This window comes from Vidua macroura, chromosome 4 (assembly GCF_024509145.1).
Source record: "Vidua macroura isolate BioBank_ID:100142 chromosome 4, ASM2450914v1, whole genome shotgun sequence".
In the NCBI taxonomy this organism is placed as follows: domain Eukaryota; kingdom Metazoa; phylum Chordata; class Aves; order Passeriformes; family Viduidae; genus Vidua; species Vidua macroura.
In genome coordinates, this window is record NC_071574.1 from 25,071,356 (window position 1) to 25,092,696 (window position 21,341).

At 39.7% G+C, this 21,341-nt stretch overlaps 1 protein-coding gene across 4 annotated transcripts; it reads right to left on the reverse strand.

The window, feature by feature from the left end:
* Positions 1–1,880: 1,880 nt before the first annotated feature.
* On the reverse strand, positions 1,881–21,282 carry SLC9B2 (solute carrier family 9 member B2). 4 transcript variants are annotated; one of them, XM_053974958.1, is made up of 14 exons: positions 21,165–21,282; positions 20,434–20,490; positions 18,669–18,728; positions 18,473–18,572; positions 17,165–17,342; positions 15,692–15,862; positions 12,896–13,038; positions 11,004–11,131; positions 9,927–10,102; positions 9,299–9,405; positions 8,005–8,154; positions 5,554–5,662; positions 5,253–5,389; positions 1,881–4,269 (listed from the first exon to the last, which is right to left on the reverse strand). In XM_053974958.1, the coding sequence occupies exons 4-14, from the start codon at positions 18,563–18,565 to the stop codon at positions 4,030–4,032; spliced, it is 1,632 nt and encodes a 543-aa protein (XP_053830933.1). In that variant the 5' UTR covers positions 18,566–18,572; positions 18,669–18,728; positions 20,434–20,490; positions 21,165–21,282; the 3' UTR covers positions 1,881–4,029. The 4 variants fall into 4 exon arrangements, with proteins under 4 accessions (XP_053830933.1, XP_053830934.1, XP_053830932.1 ...); XM_053974959.1 differs by lacking the exon at positions 18,669–18,728 and having other exon boundaries at positions 17,165–17,339; XM_053974957.1 differs by lacking the exon at positions 18,669–18,728.
* Positions 21,283–21,341: the final 59 nt, after the last annotated feature.

Genomic DNA, 21,341 nt, shown 5'->3' on the forward strand with positions numbered 1-21,341 from the left:
CAAATAAACTTGTAAAAAAGGTTTAGAGAAAGGTGTCTGACTTGAGACAACTACTAGACAAAGTAAATATAATTGAAGTGCAATTGACCAAAAATTTCATCTCTTGCACTCTTTATTTAAAAAGCAAGATGCAGAAACTATCATCCATTTTGTGGCTGTATTACATGATTCTTTCACAGTTAATTTTAGACTTGAGTTTGAATTCCATAAAACACTCAGTTTGGCTGAAAAGAGAGAGTAAGCAGTGATTATAATCACATCATCATCACATCCCCAGGCCTGTTTGACTCCCTGCTTGCAAATAAGACCATTTCTGTCTTTTCCCATATGCTGCCTGCTGTAACTGCTGGATGCTGGCTGCTGGGAACACTTTCTGCTTTCAGACCTTTCTGCTGCAGAGGTTCTTGTGAACCTTCTGGAACAGCACGCTCCAAGTTCCCTCACACTATGCCTGTGATTATGTCTGCATGGCAACGGGATTTTGGTTATCAGTTACTGCACATTGTGCTCTTATTTCCTGCAAATAAGAGAATACCATGGCATAATGATTTAATTAGCTTGAATTTATGCCTTATTCAGTAATGATTTTCAAGGCATTTTGTTAAAAGGGAGGTGGTCTTTAATGTCATGCTTCACCCATACTCTGATAAAAACTGAAATCTCTCAAAGTTAGTTGCTATTCAAAAGCAGCTGAAACTGTCACAATACTTACTAAAAAAACCTAGGCTCTTAAGTTCTTAGTCCTGATACATCATTTAATGAAAAGATGCAAGTGTTTTCTTTCTTTCTGGAAGATAAGGAGAAGGAACATTATAAAGCATTAAAGCTTTTGATTTGAGATCTGCAGGTCTATGAATAGCTCCAACCTGATACTTTCTGAAGATTTAATAAAAGCTGGGGGAAAGGGCTCTCCTGAGAAATACTGACATAAAATGTCAGGGAAAGAAAAATCTATTCAATCTCACTTAAAAAAAGATGACAAGTTTTAGTTGGTATAGCTTATTCAGGCACTTAGAATTGTGGAAGTGATCTAATGTATAACAGAGAGCACACTGAGGTTAAAGAAACAGGTAAATCTCATTTATGAGATGCTGTTTTGCTGGGGAGGAAGTATTAGAGGCTATCACAAACGAGAGCTCTTCATCAGAGGTTTGCTTTTATACTTAAGGTTGTGTCCAAATTTAAAGGGTTGTAATCCTTGTAACACACACACGCTTCTGTTATTGAACACATTCCAAATTTGGCATAGTGATCCCTGTGGGAGGATTCTACTTTTTACAAAGCTTTTACAAAAAAGTGAACTCCTGTAAGTTTTACTCAAGTAGAACTATATTTTTATAGACAGTCACTGATGAACTGAACACTGTATTTCCTCATTTTGTCAGTTAGCTTTACCAACATGACAATTTCCAAATACTTAACCTATTAAAACCACATGCATTTCACAAAATCATAGAATCAAATGAGGTTGGAAAAGACCTCTGAGATCATTGAATCCAACCTACGACCACCATGTCAACCAGACCACGGCTCTCAGTGCCATGTTCAGTCTTTGCTTAAACACTTCCAGGGAAGACGATGCCACCACCTTCCTGGGCAGTCCACTCTACTGTTTAACAACCCTTTCTCTGAAGAAATTCCTCCTTATGTCGAACTTAAAACTCCCCTGGTAAAGCTTAAGACTGTCCTCTCATCCTGTCACTGGTTGCGTATAAGAAGAGGCCAACCCCCCCTGGCTACACCCTCCTCTCAGAGAGCTGTAAGCAGTAAGGTGCCCCCTGAGCTGCCTCTTCTCCAGGCTGAACACCCCCAGCTCCCTCAGCCACTCCTCACAGGACTTGTGCTCCAGTCCCCTCCCCAGCTCCATTGTCCTTCTCTGGACACGCTCCAGCCCCTCAATGCCCTTCTTGCAGTGAGGGGCCCAGAACTGGACACAGCTCTTGAGCTGCGGCCTCACAGTGCCAAGTACAGGGGGACAATCACCGCCCCGGTCCCGATGGCCACACCGTTGCTGATACAGGCCAGGATGCCCTTGGCCTTCTTGGCTACCTGGGCACAGGTAGCTGGCTCATGTTCAGCTGCTGTCACCAGAACCCCCAGGTCCTTTTCCATTGGGCAGCTTCCCAGCCACTGCCCCCTGCTTGTGGCACTGCCTGGGGCTGCTGTGACCCAAGGGCAGGACTCAGCACTTGGCCTTGTTGAACCTCATTCCGTTGGTCTCAGCCCATTGATCCAGCCAGTCCAGATCCCCTGCAGAGACTTCCTGCCCTCCAGCAGATCAACAATGCCACCCAACTTTGTGTTGTCCATGTATTTACTGGGGGTGCACTCAATCCCCTTATCCAGATGATCAGTAAAGATACTGAACAGGACCGAGCCAGGGGGACACCAGGAGTGCACGTGAAGTAGGCAGAACAGGCACAGAAGGCCAGGTATGTCACAATAATGACCAAGCACAGCACCCTTAACCCTTGCTCCAGCTTCAAACCCATCAGATGCACTTTGAAAGCATCTTACTTTCAGGTCAGGAGACAAACTTGAACTGAACTAAAGATAGTACATTCCCAAGGAAGCAGAGAGAACAGCAGTCTGCATAGCTAGAGAAATATAATGTACTTGACAACTGCTAAGGGAACTTACCGAAGAACTTCCTGGTATTTTTATCATTGTGCTGGAACTGCAGGCTATGAAATGTAAGTATTTCTCAGGAAGCTTTCTTTTTGCTTAGCAAGTAAGGCTTATACAAATGCATGCATATACAGCTCATCTGTATGACATATGACTCTGCGAACAGTATAGTGTCAACATCAAGAGTATTTAAGTAGTTAAAAGTATTTTTGTACATTTTTTGTTTTGCATATTAAAAATTTAAAACTTGAAATAGAAATTATTCTTACTAATGCCAAAATCTAGGCACCATCAAATGTATTCTACACAGTATCCTGTAAAATGAGTTCAGTGAACTGTAGTGTAGAAATCTGCAGGAGAGTGTTGTCCACCTCAGTTACAGGCACAATCTCGTAGCCCCTCCGAAAAATAACAAAGTAACTTCCAGTTTCTGATGGATGCTGTACTGATCCTGTGCCTCAGAATGGAGTTACCAACAACTTACTTGGAGGCAGAGAGATTTGCTGTTATCTGTCAACTGTTACCAAACCTAAAAGGCAAGAGCAGGATTTGGATCAACAGAGGTTACTCCTGGCTGTAGGACAGCATCTCTCCCTTGACATCATGTTGTGTGAAGGCTGAGGTACACAGGTGAAGAAGCAGCCATTCCAATCCCATACAACCCTCCCCCAGTCCTTACAGCCATCCCACAACCCTCATCCCATTTTCAGGCTCCGTTCTTTTTTCTGCTGGCACCAACATCTTTATTACCAGTCTATGATGGCCCCAACTGTCTCTTTGAGCATGTAAATACCACTTGCTGTACAACCAGAACTGAAAGTCCTTGAAGGCACAAAAGAGTGGCTCAGCTGTGAGGAAGAACAGCAATAGGGAAAGGCAAGTTTAGGAACACAAATGAGGAAGGAGAGGGAATCACCAACCAATCACCAATCATCAACCAGTTGTTGGCAGGACTTGTTCACTATGTGTCAGCAATCTCTTACTTGAAGTTGCTTTCTTTGAGTTGTAGAACTGTGTCATCTCACAGCCCAGTTTCAACCATCAAGAAGTTATTCACATTAGTCTCCATTTTTTTTGCTTATATTCTACCTCATGACTCCACTCCATGCCTCAACAATTCTGACCCTCTCCCTGGCCTCACCACCCACACATTTCAAGTAACTCTTGAGTGCTAACTTCTCAGTGACTCACTGCCAGGTCATCTTATTCACTTTATGTTCAGCTATTTCATCTCAAGGTACCAGCTTAACATAGAAATATTTTATAGAACTCCACCAGGGCTACTTTAAAAATAGCAGGGGTGACTGATAGTTTTAGGTTCCTCCAGCAAGATTAGACATGCTGTGTTTACTCAATAGAAGTGTCACAGTTGAAGGACCAGACTGCTGTAGTTGTCTTGTCTTACGAAGGTTCACAGGCCTCTGCCTCTTCTCCAACCTCTGCACCTTCCTCATCCTCCTTGTTATTTGTCTGAGCCTTTTGCAGAAGTCTGGGTCCTGCCAAGCCGATAACCAGGGCTCCAACTGGAGCAGTGATCAAGATAGCCAAGAAAGCTACTGTCAGTACATCCATTCCATACTTTTCCAGTTGTTCATCTTGATGTTGTCTTGCTGTATCCAGGGCAAGAGAACCTATTGCAGCCTGCAGGGAAGAAAACATTGCTGAGATGGAGCAAGAAGTAATCTTTAGCACTGAATGAGGAAAAAAAGGGAACCTATCATTTTTCAACATTTCACATAAATTCGACATTTTTAGTACATTCAACCCATTTGTTTCTAGGTTGTACATAGCAAAGTAAACATTATATTACACCTATGAGAATAATTTTCACTTGACTATGCTTGGAATTTCCTTACCTAATGAGTTTATCTGTGTGGTTTCCTCCTGTGAAGAACATTGTTTAGCTGCCATTTTATCCACATTTATGGAGAACATGTGATTAATGAAACTGGCCAGTGTATTGTGTATCGCAGTTGTGAAAATGCCACACTTGGAGAATGTATCCTGACAATAGTCAACTAGTGTCAGCTTCTGAAAATTTAATTCACTGATCATATAATAAGCCTTGCCTGTTTTGATTATTAACTTTTGTTTGCAAGTAATCATGCTATTGAGGCAAAGTCTAAATGACTTGACAATCACTGAAATAAAGGAGCAGGAGGAATGTAGCCAACCTGAGCCATCTCTATTAATATGGTTCTCAGACTACTCCTTACCAAAATAATCACAAACTGAAACCCATTCTGAGTTCTGATGTGACTGTCCTTGCAGACACTTCATGTGTAAGAGGGAAATGCTTTTACCTTTGAGAGGTCTCAGAATCTGTATATGAAGGCACAATAATCAGCAATGGCTGAGAAATAGTTAAATTTCCTGTGGTATATGTACAATTCAGTGTCATTATAAAGAGTAAACCTAGAATGCAAGCAAAACACATGCACATATAAAGTTCTCCAGACAATTTTCAAGCAGTTAAGAGTGTTTTAGAGTATGAACAGTCAATATTCTACATTCAGCTGTCACTGAGCCTGAACCTTTCCCTGCTTACTGCTATGCTAGTTACAGAGAGCTTTGCTAAAGAAAATAGATTTAGCCTGGAATGAAAGTGGTGTTGGATTGTTTACCTGGACAGTGGCTTTGGGAATCCATGCCAGTGAGACAAATATCTTTTCCTTGAAATTAAACCCAGCAAAAGACACCATCAGGAACGTTGCTATGATTCGCACAACTAGGGCAATGCCTAATATAGCAACACAGAGCCCTGCAACAGACAAACACTTCTCAGTACTTTTGTACATAGGTGCTTCTGGTTTTTTATTTTTTTTTGGGAGGGGGGTCAGCCATAGTCTGCTTTGTTTTAGATTTCTTTATAGAGATTCTTTCAAAGCCAGTAATGAAAGCTGGAAAATCTGTCAATGATCTTACCAACAGTTTCAGGCCTAAGAGATGTAATGGATACTTCTGCTCCAATTAAACCAAAAAGAAAAGGTTGAAAGATATTCCATGCAACTGCCACAATTTTTTCAATTTCCCTCTGCAATAAAAGCAAAACTAATCTGTAAATTCACAAAAAGATGGCCAAGCAGACACAACAGTTAAATAATCACAGGACAAAGTGAAAATGTTTCATAAAGATTGTCCAGAATTGCTCCTCTTTCTTTGACCAAATACTAAAACATTCAAAATCAGTTGCACACCTTTTGAAGGTCAGACTGAGTCTAGCTGTCCTAATAAATAAATGCTTGATGTCTTGAGAGGAGAAATAAAAAGCACTGGTGTTTGAACAGTAAAAGAGCAGCTTGCAGACAAGAGAAGGAAAATAAAGCATTGTTGATTTTCAGTATTTAAAAAGATGTCATTTCAACAGCTTTGCCATGAAGTTTCTGAGCCTTTGGGAACTGCATGACTAAACACGTTCTTCCATTTGTAGCTGAGCAGAATCAGACTCTCCCAAGTTTCAGTCATGACCTAACTCTGTTTGTGCTGCACTCACTCAGAGGACTCTCTCCATGTCAGCAGAAGCAAAGTCAATCTCAGCAAGTCTGAAATCACATAGCAAGAACAAGTGCTGAACTTTCCACTACAATATAGTGTATAAAGGCAAAACCATCTTTTCTCCTCATGTTTGAGCTTTACACAATTTTCCTAAAACAACTGCTGCCAGGGTAAACAGGAATCTTCCACTTACATGACAAGGTACACACAGCATATCAAATAGCACTTATCTTTTAATTAAGTGGGTTCTACAATAGCAAATGAACTTTCAGGCAGGAGTATGTGGAAAATGTAAGTGCAGCGCTCTATCACTTAATAATCAATCCAGGGCCTAGACATGTCCCATCCTTGGTATTCTCTTTGGGACTGATCCTGCAACATGTCTTGCTCTTCTGGAATGGTAGGTTACAGTAACACAAAAACTTCTGTAACCTTGAAGAAAATGAGGTGGAAATATACATATATATATAAACCTTTTTTGCTTCATTTCTCCTTGTTATTTCCACCCTTTTCAGTTCTGGCAAAATAAAATAAAAATTAAAAAAAAAAAAGCCCCCCAAAATCCCCTCTTTATGGATTTCAGCCTATTTACTGCCCACCCTGACCTGTTCCAGGAACAGGTTCCATGTTCATTGTTCTCTGTAGACAGTGTTTGTCAAGTGCCTTCCACCATGGATGGCACAGTGGGAGGCAGTGGACTTTAAGAAGCTCAGCAGAAAAACCTTGGTAACATATTGAGTACACAGACACCTCTATCTCTAGCTGAGAAAAAAAAGAGCTAAGGCATTTGACATCAATATACTTAAGGCCATGAAGCTTCATTCACAGATCAAAAGAATTTAAACCAAGCCTTTATAGATTGCATATACTCTTTTAAGGTCCTTCCTCCTGAAATGGTTTAAAAGCTTTTCAGTAGACAGCTTAATGTCCTTAACTAGTTAAGTCCCAAGAAGAGTTTTTCATCCTTTAAAATTGGACAATCTTAGTTTCTTTTCATTGTTATAACAAACCTTGGTATCTTTGTCAAGTCAGGGTCAAGATGGGGATAATAACATGGACTGTAATATATCTAACCCCTTTTCCTTTTTCTTCCCCTTTTCTACTGAATGTCACAAAGCTGTAGCTGTGGAGAGAAAGATGCCCTCAAAACATTAAATGTAGATGGTATCAAGCAAAAGAGGCAGTCAGACATAGCAAGGTACAGAAAGGCAGTGGGGCAGCAGCAATAAGATGAAGTAGGCTAGTACCTAGGAGAAAGTGACTAAAAAGCAGTCTTTTGTATGGTTTTTGTATGGCCTTACATCATCATTTATTGTGTGCACCTCGCTCTCTAAGTTATCCTAATTACACTGGCTAGGATTTGGGAAAGATGAGAGAGGATAGTTAATCACTGCTTTTCATTTCACCCCCTCCAAACCACAGGAACAAACCCTCAGGGTATTCAGGCCATGTCCACAACTGCATCTTGGACACCCATTTGTAAACTTCACCATAAAGTGACCGTGTACAGACACTCACAGAGCTGGGAATTGAAGCTTTGGATTGCTACTGTCAAATGCCTTCACAACTAAATCTCCTTCATATACTTTAAGATGTCTAAGAAAAGCTGAGCATTTCTCAATTTTCAATCTGTACTGGCATACATATTGCTCTACTGACATACATACTTTCTGGCCTGGGAAAAACGAAAGACTTCCAAAACAAATTTGGAACGTGCTGCTTGGTTTGGTGGGGTTTTATTTTGCTTGTTTGTTTTAAATCTGTTCACCCTCTAATGCTTCACAAATATACCAATACCACTTCCGACAGAAATTTGAGCTCCTGTCAGGCTGTACATTCACCAGACTCTGAATAAGATATGCTTCTTATGTAAACATTCACCTTTTCATCAGACCATCCCACACCTGCAACAAAAGCTAAGACTAATGTGCAAAGCCCTCCTGATCCAGGGAAGCCAAAGTAGATGCTGCCAAAAACAGCGAACATGGACAGTCCAAGTATAAAATATGATCTCTTCCATGCCAAAGATGCCTGCAGGGAAGGAAATAGACAAACAAAAAAGTGAATTTCTTTCAGAAATGGGTGAAAAAAGTTACACTCTTGTTAATTTTGAAAACAAGAACTTGAAAACTAAAAATTAATAATTTTGAAGGAATCAAAGCTTCCAATTGAGACATGAACTGCTCAGCTGGATTGAGGATTTTTTTCACACATTAATTCCTAAGAATACAAATTTTAAAAACGTATGTTTTTTTTCCTCTACCCATTCAAATTCTTATTGCCACTAGGCTATTTTTATCACAAGGAACACGATGCTCTGTTCTAGCAGCTCTGCCTCAACTCTGAGGTAGGACGATTTTCTACTTGTGTAGTCAAGTATTACAACAGTTTATCCAAGGAAAGGTGAAATCTTTGCCACCAGATGTTTTTAATGACAAGTCAAACATTTGCCAGGAATAATCTAGTTTTATTTCATTCAGTCTCGCAGCAGACAGTTACCCACCATTGCTCCTCATTTCTATCTAATTGTTTAGCTCTTGTATCACACTTCTTACATTATTTAATAAGAAAATTTGATGCCACTGAGGGCAATAGATGCTCTGAATACTGACTTTGGTAGTCCAGAGCGTATTTACATTCTTTCATAATTTTCTATTCATTTAATTACCCCTTGATAGAAAATTCATCTACCACTTTCTATAAATTTAATTTTTATGGAAAGTAACACCTTATAATTAATACTAATGATATGATCAATCACTTAAAACCTCTAATACATCTGCTTTATTAATTTTTAATCTTAGCCTACTGGATACATCTTAAAGAAGTAAATGTGTCCTGTATCAATTTAATAAATTATTATTTAGCCGTCTGAAATGGGTATCAGACCCTTCCTCCATTTCTATGACCTTCAATGAGAGCAGGATGGTGAGCTGGATTCCAAACTTCCATCAGGAAGGACTATGAGATCATACATTATTATTGGTGCAGTAAATAAGTAATCACCTTTAAAACACATCCTCACTTGATAGGTTAGCAATCTGGAAGCTGCTACCACCGTAAAGAGCTTTCCACAAAGCCAGCTTCACAGGAAGCTTGGAAATTAATAACTAAAGAAAATAATCCCTTAGCAAAGAATCACTTGATTGTAATTTTTTTTTAACTAGGTTTTTACCTGATCATGGCTTGGGAAATATCGAATAAACATTCCCAGAATTCCCCCAGCTGCTATGCCAACAGCGACCTCCAGCACTCCGCGGAGCACATTGTAGAGAGTGGAACCTATTTCGCAAAAGGAAAACACATTCAGTAAGCCTTCACTCAAACCATGCTCTAGACCTATGAGGGTGATTCCAGGACAGTGTCTGCCTTAAATTACTTGGAGCAAAGGAGTTCAGGAGGGAACCTATGGGCCTGAAGGAACTGGATGGTGCAACTTCCTTTCTCTGAAAGCTCATGCCAAGAAAGTGTGCAAGAGAAGTCAGAGAAAGAGCCACTGTAAGAACATTGCCAAATCCAGTGAAATTTCCAAGCATTATGTTGGCCACGCAGGGCCCAGACTTGGCAGCTCAGGGAGCAGTCAGGGAAACATGTTCTCTGAAAGTTATTGTGACCCACAACTCAGAGCTGACAATGTTACACTAACTTTTGAACATGGGTAATTTCCATCTCAGTATTTAAGGCTATACATGAATTTTATAACAAGATGCCATTAAGTTACAAAGCAGTCAGCCATAACAGACCACACATTCTCCAAAATATCACTGTTCTGCATTTCATCATGTACAGATTAACCAGCATACCAGAAGAGAAAGCCATCCCAAGGCAAGTGTTGAAGCCTGTGATAGCCAGAATGTCATCGATGCTGCCAGCTGCCATTAGCAAAGTTGGAACACCTTTCTCCACCCCATATCCCCCAGCTTGTAAAATCAGCATGGAGGGAACCACCACAGCAGGGGAGACTGCACCTAGAACAAAACTGATAACACATAGGTTCAGCATCTCAAAAAGAAAGCACTGAACTAAAAAAAACTTCAAAACGTTCTGACCTTAATTCTTTTGAAGTAAGTATACCTTTATGTAAAGCATTTTCCTGACCTTTCCCCTCTAATTATAAGCAGAGATATTTCTATGCACATCTGCACTCAGCTCTCACTTTCTGCCCAACTCAATAACATTGAAAGTAAAGGGCTCCACAGACTAAATCTGGAGTCTACGCTGCAGGCCAGTGACGCTCCCTGATAGATGCCTTGATTGTCCCATCTGGAAACCTGGTCTAGACATGCTTATGACGCAGTAGCCCAGTTCCTTCTCATAAAATTCACTGTGTGTCAGAGAAAGAGCTCACCCATCTTGTTCTAGTGTATGGGTCCGGCCCAACTCCACCAATTTAGATAAAAGGACTAGAGGGAAAAGGTTTTCTCTTCAAGGATGTTACTCTAGAATGTACTATGCCATATCCTTATCCTTGATTTGTGACAGGAAGGCTGTCCTATGTGCATCTCTCTGTGTGGAAGTTCTGAATTCCAGTATGAAGATTCTCCAAACTGTGGTATAATTTTCTGTCCCTAAAAGCCTCCTTTGTTGTGGTTCAAGACTCAAAAGTATTGCACCATCCTTCTTTCTTCAAGTGCTCAGGTCACAAACACAGAAGAGTAATGATGCAAGTACTCCTCCGCAGCCTGAAAATATGACCTTTATATAGGTCACAGAGCCAGACATAAAAGGTAGGCAGAAGACCAGAGGGGCTGAGCACAGCTTCCCAAATGGCACTGAACTGAGATCTCTGCTTGGCACAGAGAACCAACCACAGTTGGATCATTGAGCTGCAGCCTGGAAACTAGCACTTTTATCTTACAGGAGAAAAGGCAGTACATTACCCTAATATAAATCCCCATTGCCATGGCAAATGCAGGAACAAGTAGGCAAGGACAGCAGCTGTGCCTGTTTCTGAGAGGCACGGTCCGAAAGCAAGCCGTAAACAGACAGCTTTGAGCTTCTTAAGAGCCTGCAATCATACAGGCACAATAGTGTCAGTACCCTTGGCTTCACAGAGAGGAAAAAAATTTACAATATGATACGGCTTGTTAAAGAATCCTGTCTGAGCTGCACGTTAGGACATTACATGGCCTAAACTAGAGATAAGCCCAAGCCCAGCCAGATTTGGATATAAAATTTCAAGTGTGGCAATGAATCTAGGTTTGATAAGGTTCCTGAATGTCACGGGAAGGAGTAAGAGAAAATTCTGTTTGGCTTTTTGTCATTTGCTCCATCCACAGAAGATTTTACTGTAATCCCAGAAGTTGCACGAGCACCTCCCAAAATTGCCCCAGAATCTACGAACAAATCATGAAAAGTTGCAGAACTATGTCGACTTGACACAAGGAGCCAAGCACCTTTCATCTGTCTCTTACTTGATATTCAGAGATTAAGCTCCTTTTGGCTCAGCAACATTTAAAAAATTTTTCTAAATTGGCATAATTGCACAATTTGCTTCTAAGAGCTGTCTTTAATATTTAGTCATAAATATGAGCCTGCTAGGACAGGTCCCTAATTTTGACATAAAAAAAAAAAAAAGAAATAAAAATCAGTGAATTCCACTTCCACTTTTTACCAGTCCAGTTTATCCCAGCGTAATCAGGACTGAGAAGAGAAACTGACTTCTTTGTCTTCAGAGTTTCAATTACATGAGGAACAATTGTAACAGCATCAAAGCATTACCACACACAGAGTCCAAGTGACAGTTTTCTTACCACATGGAAGAAAAAGGAGTCAAAAATTAAGTTCCCTCAGCAAAAAAAGTTGTTGTGAATAGAAAGAAGTGCAGTCTCACAGAACTGGGCATCCAACTGTGTCAACAACACACAGTTCATGCTCCTACAAGCCTCAAAGTTTGGAAAATAAGATGATGAAAATATAGGAAAACAGGTATTTTTCAATATTGACAAAACCTTATTTTCCTAAATAACTGTAGCATTGGCAACTCTGTAGTTTTCCTTGGTTAAGAGAAATGAATTTAGATGTTCTAAACTACCTATACTTTACCTAAGTTTTATATAAACTTTGAGTGGTTCCTTCAACGGGGAGGGGTCAGTATGGTACAGCTTTAATTCAGCCAGCTCATTTTGAATAAGCAAAACCTTGCCTTCATCAATTTATGAAGTATAACGTTTCTTAGGGTGCAGAGACTATTTTATGTTCACAGGACTGCTACAGGCTTCATTGTGATGAGAATAATTGTTTCAGTAGTGCAGCAGGATTAATCTTTGCAATTAACATATTTGCATTAAAATGGCAATGATTCAAAAAAAAAATTAAAAGAAGTCACACAGGGTTTACACTTTTTTGATTGGTTGGGATTTTTGGATTTCCGGCCACACAAAAACATTCTCTTTCAAGGACTGAGGATCCCTTGCATTGCTTCAAATTTTCAGTATAAACTAATAGGGGGTTTGTCAGGGAGTGTAAACTCTTCCTGACAGACCATGACAGTGCACACATCCTCAATATGTTCCACTCACAAAATTCAGGAAATTAACATAATCATAAAATAATTTTTTTCACTTTTTTTTTGATTGCTTGCCTACTGTACAAATCCAGCTGCCAATATTAACATACATATAATTATACAACAGAAATTATGCTTTCTGTAATGATCTAATTTGCAGATGCTGCAAGACTGAGCAGTTCAATATTCTTAATGGAACCAATTACTCTTTTTTTTTGGATTACTATCATATAGTGTAGCACACACAAATGGCTGGTGCCATACCTTTGGATCCAGGCCGAGTCCTGCTCGGGTCAAGATAATGGAAAGAGCAATATTCCTCAGTGCTGCAGACCAGCGTAGGTTTATCTGGACAAAGTCACTGATGAACGGGGTATTTCTGATTAGGAAACCAGCAAGTAGCATCCCTTAAGTCAAAACAAATAAGCTCCTGTCAAATGAATTTTTATTGCACAAGAAAAGCTTGCAGAGCACTTTTAAAACTAGACACCATATCATGTTTTTATGAGAGAAAAAGAAACAATTTGTATTCCGAATTATTAGCCATGTTTTAACAATGGGACTGAGGCATAAGAAGAGATAAACACATTTAAAGCAGTGAAAGTGGCCTCAGAACACAGCAGGACACCAATAAATAAATCAGCAGGATGCTGATACACAGCTTTAGTCTGAGCCAAAAGAACTCAGCTTTGTTTACCAGGTGCAGGTCATACCATAAGCAAAGACGCCTCTTGCATTCTTAGAGTTTTTTTTCTTGTTAGCTTGTTTAAATACAAAAATACATATAATATTGTGTATTTATCTTAGAAGTTGGGAATTGTTAAAAATCCTCTTAGGTGTAAGAAATGCAGGTGTCACAGGAACCATAATGCTGCAATCATTACCAAATATAATCTAAACCAGCTCATCATGTACTAACTTAAACATTTTCAAGTGCTCTGGCAATGAGACTCTTACTCAAAGAGAGGACAAAAAGGGAAGGGAAATCAGAAACTTTGTTTTATCCTCTATTTGAGCTACTTGCAAGACACAACATTTTACAAATATTAGTAAAACTGTCCAAGCAGAGACTTCCTGCAAAGCTATCGAAGCCATAGCTCTTGAAGGATATGGAAAAGTAGTGGAAAAGTTGACTTTAAATATGGATCTACAGAGGATTCATTGTGAGTCCCGATGACTCAAAGATACATTTTTGTGGCCTAATTTTATATTAGTCATGTTTAGAAACAGGAAACTAAAAAAAGACAAAAAGTAAACAAATTACTGTGCTCAGGTTGGTCCCAGCTCAGTTTGAGCCTTGACTGTGAACTTGATTTGTCACAGGACACTCTAAACTTTCAGACATTGTCCTTTCCACCACCTCTCAGAAAAACAATGTCATCATTAATTTGTGGGAACTCATGACAATTATATGAGGCTGGCACTGTGATCACATGCTCTTTGCAACATTTGGAGGTACCCTGATCTGGGAATCTATTTAAAGCAAAAAATCTCCACCTCAAAGGATATCTTAACTGATTTGCTCCATGTTTCCTGCTGCAGAAACCTCTCTAACCTAAAATATGTTATGCAGTTGTTTCAGTACCAATTTCACTCCTTTTTTCCTGAGAGGGAGGCTCACAATGAGGTGCTTAAGTGCTCAGCCAGCCACCTTACACTCTACTGGACCTAGCAAAAGTGGGTCATAGGCATGTAAGAGCACAAGGTTTGTATTTTTAATGTAAAAACAGAACATTCACAGACATTGTCTGTCTTGTCTTCTGAGTCATAGATTTCTCCAGCTTTTCTCAAGGACCGGGGATCAGAACAATGAACTCTGTCCTAAACAACTCAAGAGACATGTGCTGTCATGCTGAAGTTTCAGTTGTCCAGTACTACCTGTCTGACAAGCAGTTTCATGTTCAACTTGTAACTTTTAGATACAGATGTAATTAAAAACTCCCAAACAAGCAGAACCCAAATGGTCAGAAATACTTTTATTTGTTTAAGAGGGGTGTTTACTTAGAAAGGGCAGACTCCCTGCATGTGACATTCCATGTTCATACTGCAGGCATGCATGCCATATGCAAAACCTCCCTCCCTCTCATTTGAATTTTTTTCCTCTGGTGAAATTAAGCAGCACAAGAGCGCACACACGCTGTCTGGACAGAGCCATGTATGGAGCTCCTGTGTGAGGCACAACATCAGCTGTGCAGGCTACAGTCACACCTGGCCACTGCAGGCCCACCCCGCCGAGGAGTTTTACTGTCTGTCAGCAGCTTTACTCATTCCTGCACTCAACATAGCAAGGGGACAGCATTCAGCTGGTGAGAAGAACCTGGAGCTTCATTTCCAGCTTCACTGACATCACAGCACTTCAAAATACTGTACTCATCTAAGCAAGTATAAAACCTCCTCTAGGAAAGAAACCGGAAAAGATTTTAAAGATGTCAGAATTAACATTATTTTCATCTCCCATTTTTATTTTGCATTTCTATGCAAAGATAAAATAGAATGCTGATGTGAAAAAAAAGTCATGATTGAATCAGAATATCTCTCCGCAGAAGAATTATTCCTTGTTGTGAATTTATTTTCTCAGGTTTTAATTATCTTGAGATACAGGAAGGAGAAGAAAGAAATCCTTTGGCCTACCAGTAGTAGGGAATTGCTGTAACGTTTTCTGTGGAAAATATTTTCGTTGTGTGAGGTACTAAAGAAACAGCTCAGCAGTAATTTTTCAAAGAGATTACTATTCTACTGTAAAATGATGTCTGGATTAAGATTCCTGTTTGGTATTATCAATAAGTAACTGTGACAGAAGGACAATAAACTTTGAGTCTGTAGGCAAACAGTTCTCTGACCCACAAAGAATTAAGAAGAGAGCCTTAGTTAATTTCACCTGAGCCAGTCTGGCTGCACCTTTTCAGAGCGGACCAGAAAAAGTAATTTGGAAAAGCTACAGATTTTGAATGTGACACAGTTTATTTGTTCCCAATCCAAACACATCTACCCATACAGATACTACTTGATCGTTTAAACAACACAAAATATGCAGGAAGAAAAGAAGGAAGGATATCTTACCCAGAAGAGCAGGGAGAGGGGGTAGTGTTCGTATTTTAATGAATCCAAAAATTTTACCTCCAATGACAGCAAAGAAATAAAGAAACAGAATTCCAAAGAGATTTCCACCTGGGAGACACTCAGCCCCAGTTATGGACCAAACCACAGCCCAAACCAGGACCACAAATGCAACTGGAACAAAACAAAAAATAATTAATATTTAATCATCTCTCAGCAACAACTTCGCTGTTGGATCACATTTGTTTTGCTATTGAAGAAAAAAGTTAGCTATGACTTTTAGAAATGAAATTACTTACCTTAAAAATTAATCAGTTAATCTTTGATGGTCCCTAACTAACGTTCTCATTTTATAGATGCTAAAATACTTTAAAATTGGTAACAGGAACATCATTAAATATCAAAATAAATTTAGTGAGCCTTGGTCTGCTGTGAAAAGCACTTCACAGGTTCCAAACTTAAAGCAAAGACTTTCACTAATTTATCTTGTATTTCTTATATTTTATCTTCAGCTACTTCAGAACCACAGTAAAACCTACTGTTGAACAGCCTGGCATATCTTTGAACTGATGAATGCAGCTCCAGTCTAATTTTTAAAAGAATTGAAGCATAATTTTTTGGCTGAATGTGTTTGTGCAGTACATTGTTATCCCTGGGAAAAAAGCTGTGAAGAGTGTCATGTCTCTGGACAAATACTTCCATTGATACAGCCAAAGCAGGATAATACAGAGGGGAAAAAAATCCTGAAAAATATTATGAGAACAGTGTGTGAAAATTTTATGAAATATGTGAACACATTATGCTCTTTCAAAGTTCACAAATCTGTTCCAACAGTTGCCCAATGAGAACAGGCATGCATACATATAAAACAGAAGACTGAAGAAGAAGAAAAAAATGTGTTGAATAAATGTCCTGCATTTTCGGATTGGAGTTTTCTTAATCTTACTTGAGGGTGACAGGTGGCAAAAGAAGACCATTAGATTTCCAAACATAAAAGCCTAAGAATTCCAAGTGGCTGTGGAAGCAATCAAAGACACATGAAATGTCTTTTGTTAGGAAAATTATTAAATAATTGGCTAGTCAGGCATTTCTTTTGGGAGCTTTCAGTTTAGGACAAATTCTAAACAAAATAGATCAGTTTGCCTTGTAGTGAGGACTCTTGGCTTTGCAAGCCTGTGGTACTAAGGACAAACTATCAAGACAAAAATTAGGAGGTCTTTCTTCTGATAAAAATAGTTTGCAGCGCAAAAACATACCTACCATAGTAAACATATGAGACTGGAGAAACAAAAACTGTACATTCAAACCTTTGTTTCATTTTTTTTTTTCTCCTCTGGCTAAAACATTCAAACAATGGTGTGATAAGTAAAACACAGCTATTTCCATTCATTATTTTCAAGAACAGTGGACAGATATCATCCCATTTAGAGAAACAAGTACTTCTCATTTTAATTAAACTCTGTCTCTCTTACCTACCATTTGTCACTGTTTGGGCCAGTAAACCCTGAGGAGGACAAGCAAATATTTGCCTCCATGTCCTTGCAGGAATTGAAGACCCTGCTGTTGGAGGTTGCTGAGTGCAGTGGTTCAAGAGAGCAGTTTCTTCTGTCTGTGCATTCCCATCAGTACCTTTGGCACCTGCTGTTGGTCCCTGCTGAAGGCAAACAAGGAGACTCCCTCAGAAGTGGCACTGTATGTATTTGAAGTAGTGTGCAACACCTGAAGTCAGCTGAGATGCACTGGATCCCCACTGGCTACAGGTGACCACATTAACTGAACAACCACTATAAGAATGCCCAGCTTTGATGTAGTTTTTGGCACTTTTGGCCCTGTGTTTTTTTGCATGGTACCAAGAACTGCATGTGAGAAATTGCAGGACATTTGCCTTTTTATCTGCACCTGACAGGGCTCCTGTCCCAATAGATACAGCACCTGTGCAGTAACAATATTTGCATATTTGATGAAGAAACAATAATAGCAGGCCAGGCTCAGCTTGTCTTGTATACATGACTAAACATTTATTAATATTTTCTACAATTTGATTTGATAATCCAGACTGGATTTCACAATAGAATTACCATAATTCCAGTGAGATGGTACTTTAAATATAACTCCTAAATAACTACTGTTGCAAAGCCTTGAACCAAAATAACAAAACAAAGATGAAAGAAGCAGCACAGCTGGCTTTACTCACATGATCCATTGCTGGAAGGCTCAAGCTGGTAAGTCAAAGTAGAGATGGAGAAATACTCTAACTGGGAGTCATTCCCTTGAAGCTGTTCTCTTATACTGGTACATCTACTTATCCATATTCATAACCAAAGCACTTTTTGACCATTTTTGGATATGTCTCAATTTTAGCATTATTTTGGACAAGTTAATCATCTGCCTTCCTGTATGATTATTCATGTCAGCATATTGTCATATTGTAGACATGGAATTCTGCTTATAATGTGGTTTGGCCCTTCTCCAGTAATAGTTCCACATATTTGATTATTTTTCTGTCTCTTCCCTCTCTCTCTATATATATATTCCTTACTCAGAGTCATAAATGGAACACAAATCTCATGAGCTTTCAGCATTGAGTTACTTGTTTACCCCATGATTCTGTGATCACCATGTGCATAAGAATGTGCCATATAAACATCTATATGAGATACACTCAATATTATATGCTTACTTTTAAGTGCCTTTTACATTAAGAATTTTATTCTTAAAAAAGGAAAAAAGGAAAAGGAGGGTTCTGTCTTACTAGAATGATACTTTGGGATCCTAGTTAATTACCTCACTTTGCTCATGCATGGGAATCATGCCATTTCTCTCACATACTGATTGTTCAGAATCTTCACTCTCATTTACATCTTCCCTTACCATCATTGCAAGCCTAAAGAAAGAAATAAAGGTGGAAAAGTTAAGGAGAAGCAAATAAACAATGTTTTCCAAATGGATGACTTCTCAGTGATGTCTTTTCCCCACAGACCTTGTGGAAAAATCCTCTCAGCCCAATTTCAGGTTTAATGGTTTTTGTGTCCCTCTGTACCTAAGAATAAGAGACAAAAACTAACCGAAGAACAGTATTAACCCTAGAAATTCAACCACCAAAGAAAAAAAAAAAAAATCTGAGTTTTAGAATCACAATTATCTGTGCTAACCTCTTCATTCCTTCTTAAAACTACGGCTGTAATCTTTATTTATGCCTCCTTTCAGTACGTAATAAAGGTTATTTGCTGTCAGCACCACTCAGCATGACCATAAGTTCTGAAAGTGTCACAGCTCCCGTGTACATGTCAGTGCGAGTGACCATTTCATGAAGTTAGAACAACTATAGTTTCTAAAACTTCAGGAGGAGACACTTTCCCCCTAACTTAAACCTGACTGATCCAGGTTGATTTTCAGAGGAATTTTAACAATGTGTTTCTATTAGATGCTACTAGTTACAAATGCATTGACTGAGTATCTAAGAAAGTGAAAATGCCTGTTTGAATAAAGATCAGGACTTTTCACTGCTTGCAGCCTGATTAAACATGGGTCTTTTTTTACTGATTATATCCCATGGATGTACTTCTCAGACTGGGATGTAAGATCCAAGTAATTTGTGGATAGTTATCATTGTATTTGCTCAACTCTAACTGGTCCACTACTTGTCCCATAGATTCTAACAAGAGATATGGCAGTGTACTGTTTTTTATGTCAGATATTTTTTGGTGCACATATTTACTGTAGTTTCACAAGTGAGAGCCATCAAGGGGGGGCAGGCATATATCTGGAGACAAGGCTTGATAGTGTTCTCTCTTACAGTAAAAGTTGGCATATATTCTCCATCAGCTAAATTTCTTTCAAGTCTTTTACACTGCTCTGGCCATATAAAACACCAGTGAAGTTAAGCCAGAACTTCTGAGCCAAGAAATTCTTTCCTCGCTAGATGGTTGGAAGTAAGTCAGAGCTGATTCTCACCATTATCAAGCCTCGAGTTTAAAATGAAATATTTGATATTTGGGAAGGGCTGATACCATAAAGACAAGGGCCATTCTAATACCTACGAAGTTTTGTTTGAGCTGTTCTGATATGAAACTGGCCTGAGGCATGACCAAGGCACAGAAGAATATAGAGCTATAGGCAAACACTTTCAGTGTGTTATAAGTTAATAGTTTTAACTTTTCCCCCTTTCCTATTTCAAGGTCAAGTGTTTGCTTACTCAATTTTCAGTACTTTTCTGTATTTTTAATTAGTACTTGCAGAACCAAAATAGTTGTGGTTTTAGGGGTTTTTTAATGACATCAGTGGTACTTTTGATTTGGTTTTTTTTCATCCTTTCATAGGGACTGGGAATCCACAAATGCCAATCCTCCTAACTGGAACAGAAAGTATCAGCAACCTACCAGTGCCTCCCTCCTTCCCTTCACTGACCAGTTTCCCAGGGTGGATTTATGTACTTAATTTTGCACTTGGTTTGTGTGCAAGCGAAGGACAGAAGGATATTGTTCTCCATCCAGCTTTGCACAGGCAACATCCCAGATCAGTCATGTAGCTGTTGACACAAAATGAATTAATACTTCTAAGAGTTAATTAACTAATTAATACTTCTGAGAATGTCAAGTCCACCTTGCCACAGCTTCAGCTCCTGAAAGTGATGCTCACAGCAGCGTGTGGGACAGGCAAGATGGACTAAGCAGAGATATTGAATGTTCTGTTTAACAGGAACGGTTTTGGGGAGTGAATAAGGAATCTAACAGTGCTGTCCTTACCTGGTTTGTGGTCTTCAATCTGTTGGCAGGATCAAGAACCTACTTCCAAGAACTGTCCTTTGGATCAACGGGACCAAAGTGAGTAGTTAGTATACTTATGTCTTAAATGTTAGTTATGTTAATATATGTTATGTTAGTATACTTATGTCTTTTGGAAATTCACAGGTTTTGGGTTTTTTTTTTGGGGGAAGGGGGGTTTTGGTTTTTCAATTTCACCTTCTATGCCAACAAAAATCAGTGATTGAGAAATCATTAAGAGGAATTTATACCTCGGGGTTAAGGCTTATCCCATGGAAACCAGCCAGTAACAGACCTATTTTAGTACCTCCCTGTAAAATACACTTTTCTCGTTTTGAAAGCAGAAAGGTTTGCATTAGATCCTCTCGTTTCAGTTGTTTTTGAATGGGTAGTAAGGGAGAGCTGACTGACAGGGACAGCACGTGCATGCCTATGGCATGAGCTCTGCTGCCTCGGTGACTGTCAGCGTTCTGCTTTGCACACAGAAGGTACAGAAAGCCCTGCAAACGAAATACCGCAAACACTACCGCAGCAACTGGCACTCAGAATAAACAACGATTAAAACACCCAAACCATCATTATCCACAAAAAGGCGCCAAGTAAACGCAGGAGCAGCCTCCAGCCTGCCAAGCCCGCTCTCCGTTCCCACCCCCGGTCACCCCTCCAGCTGCAGGGGATGGGGTGCAGCGAGACCAGAGGGGCACCAAACTCACCTGCGGCACGGCGGGGCCCACAGCCGGGGATCCGCTCCCCGCGCAGCCTCTCGCCGGCGCGGCCCCGAGCGGGGACAGCCCGCTGAGGGCTCCGGCTCCTCCTCCCTCGCTGCTGCTGCTGCTGCTGCTGGCGCTGGCGCAGCAGGCCCTCCTCCACAGCCACAGCTTCGCCAGGCC

Coding starts and splice junctions, on each gene's coding strand:
- SLC9B2 (XM_053974960.1), bottom strand. CDS start 18,565: ATGATGGTAAGGGAAGATGTAAATGAGAGTGAAGATTCTGAACAATCA. Junction 11,132..12,895: donor GACTCGGCCTGGATCCAAAG/GTATGGCACCAG, acceptor GTATGATTGCAG/GCTCTTAAGAAGCTCAAAGC. Junction 10,103..11,003: donor CAATGGGGATTTATATTAGG/GTAATGTACTGC, acceptor ATGTGTTATCAG/TTTTGTTCTAGGTGCAGTCT.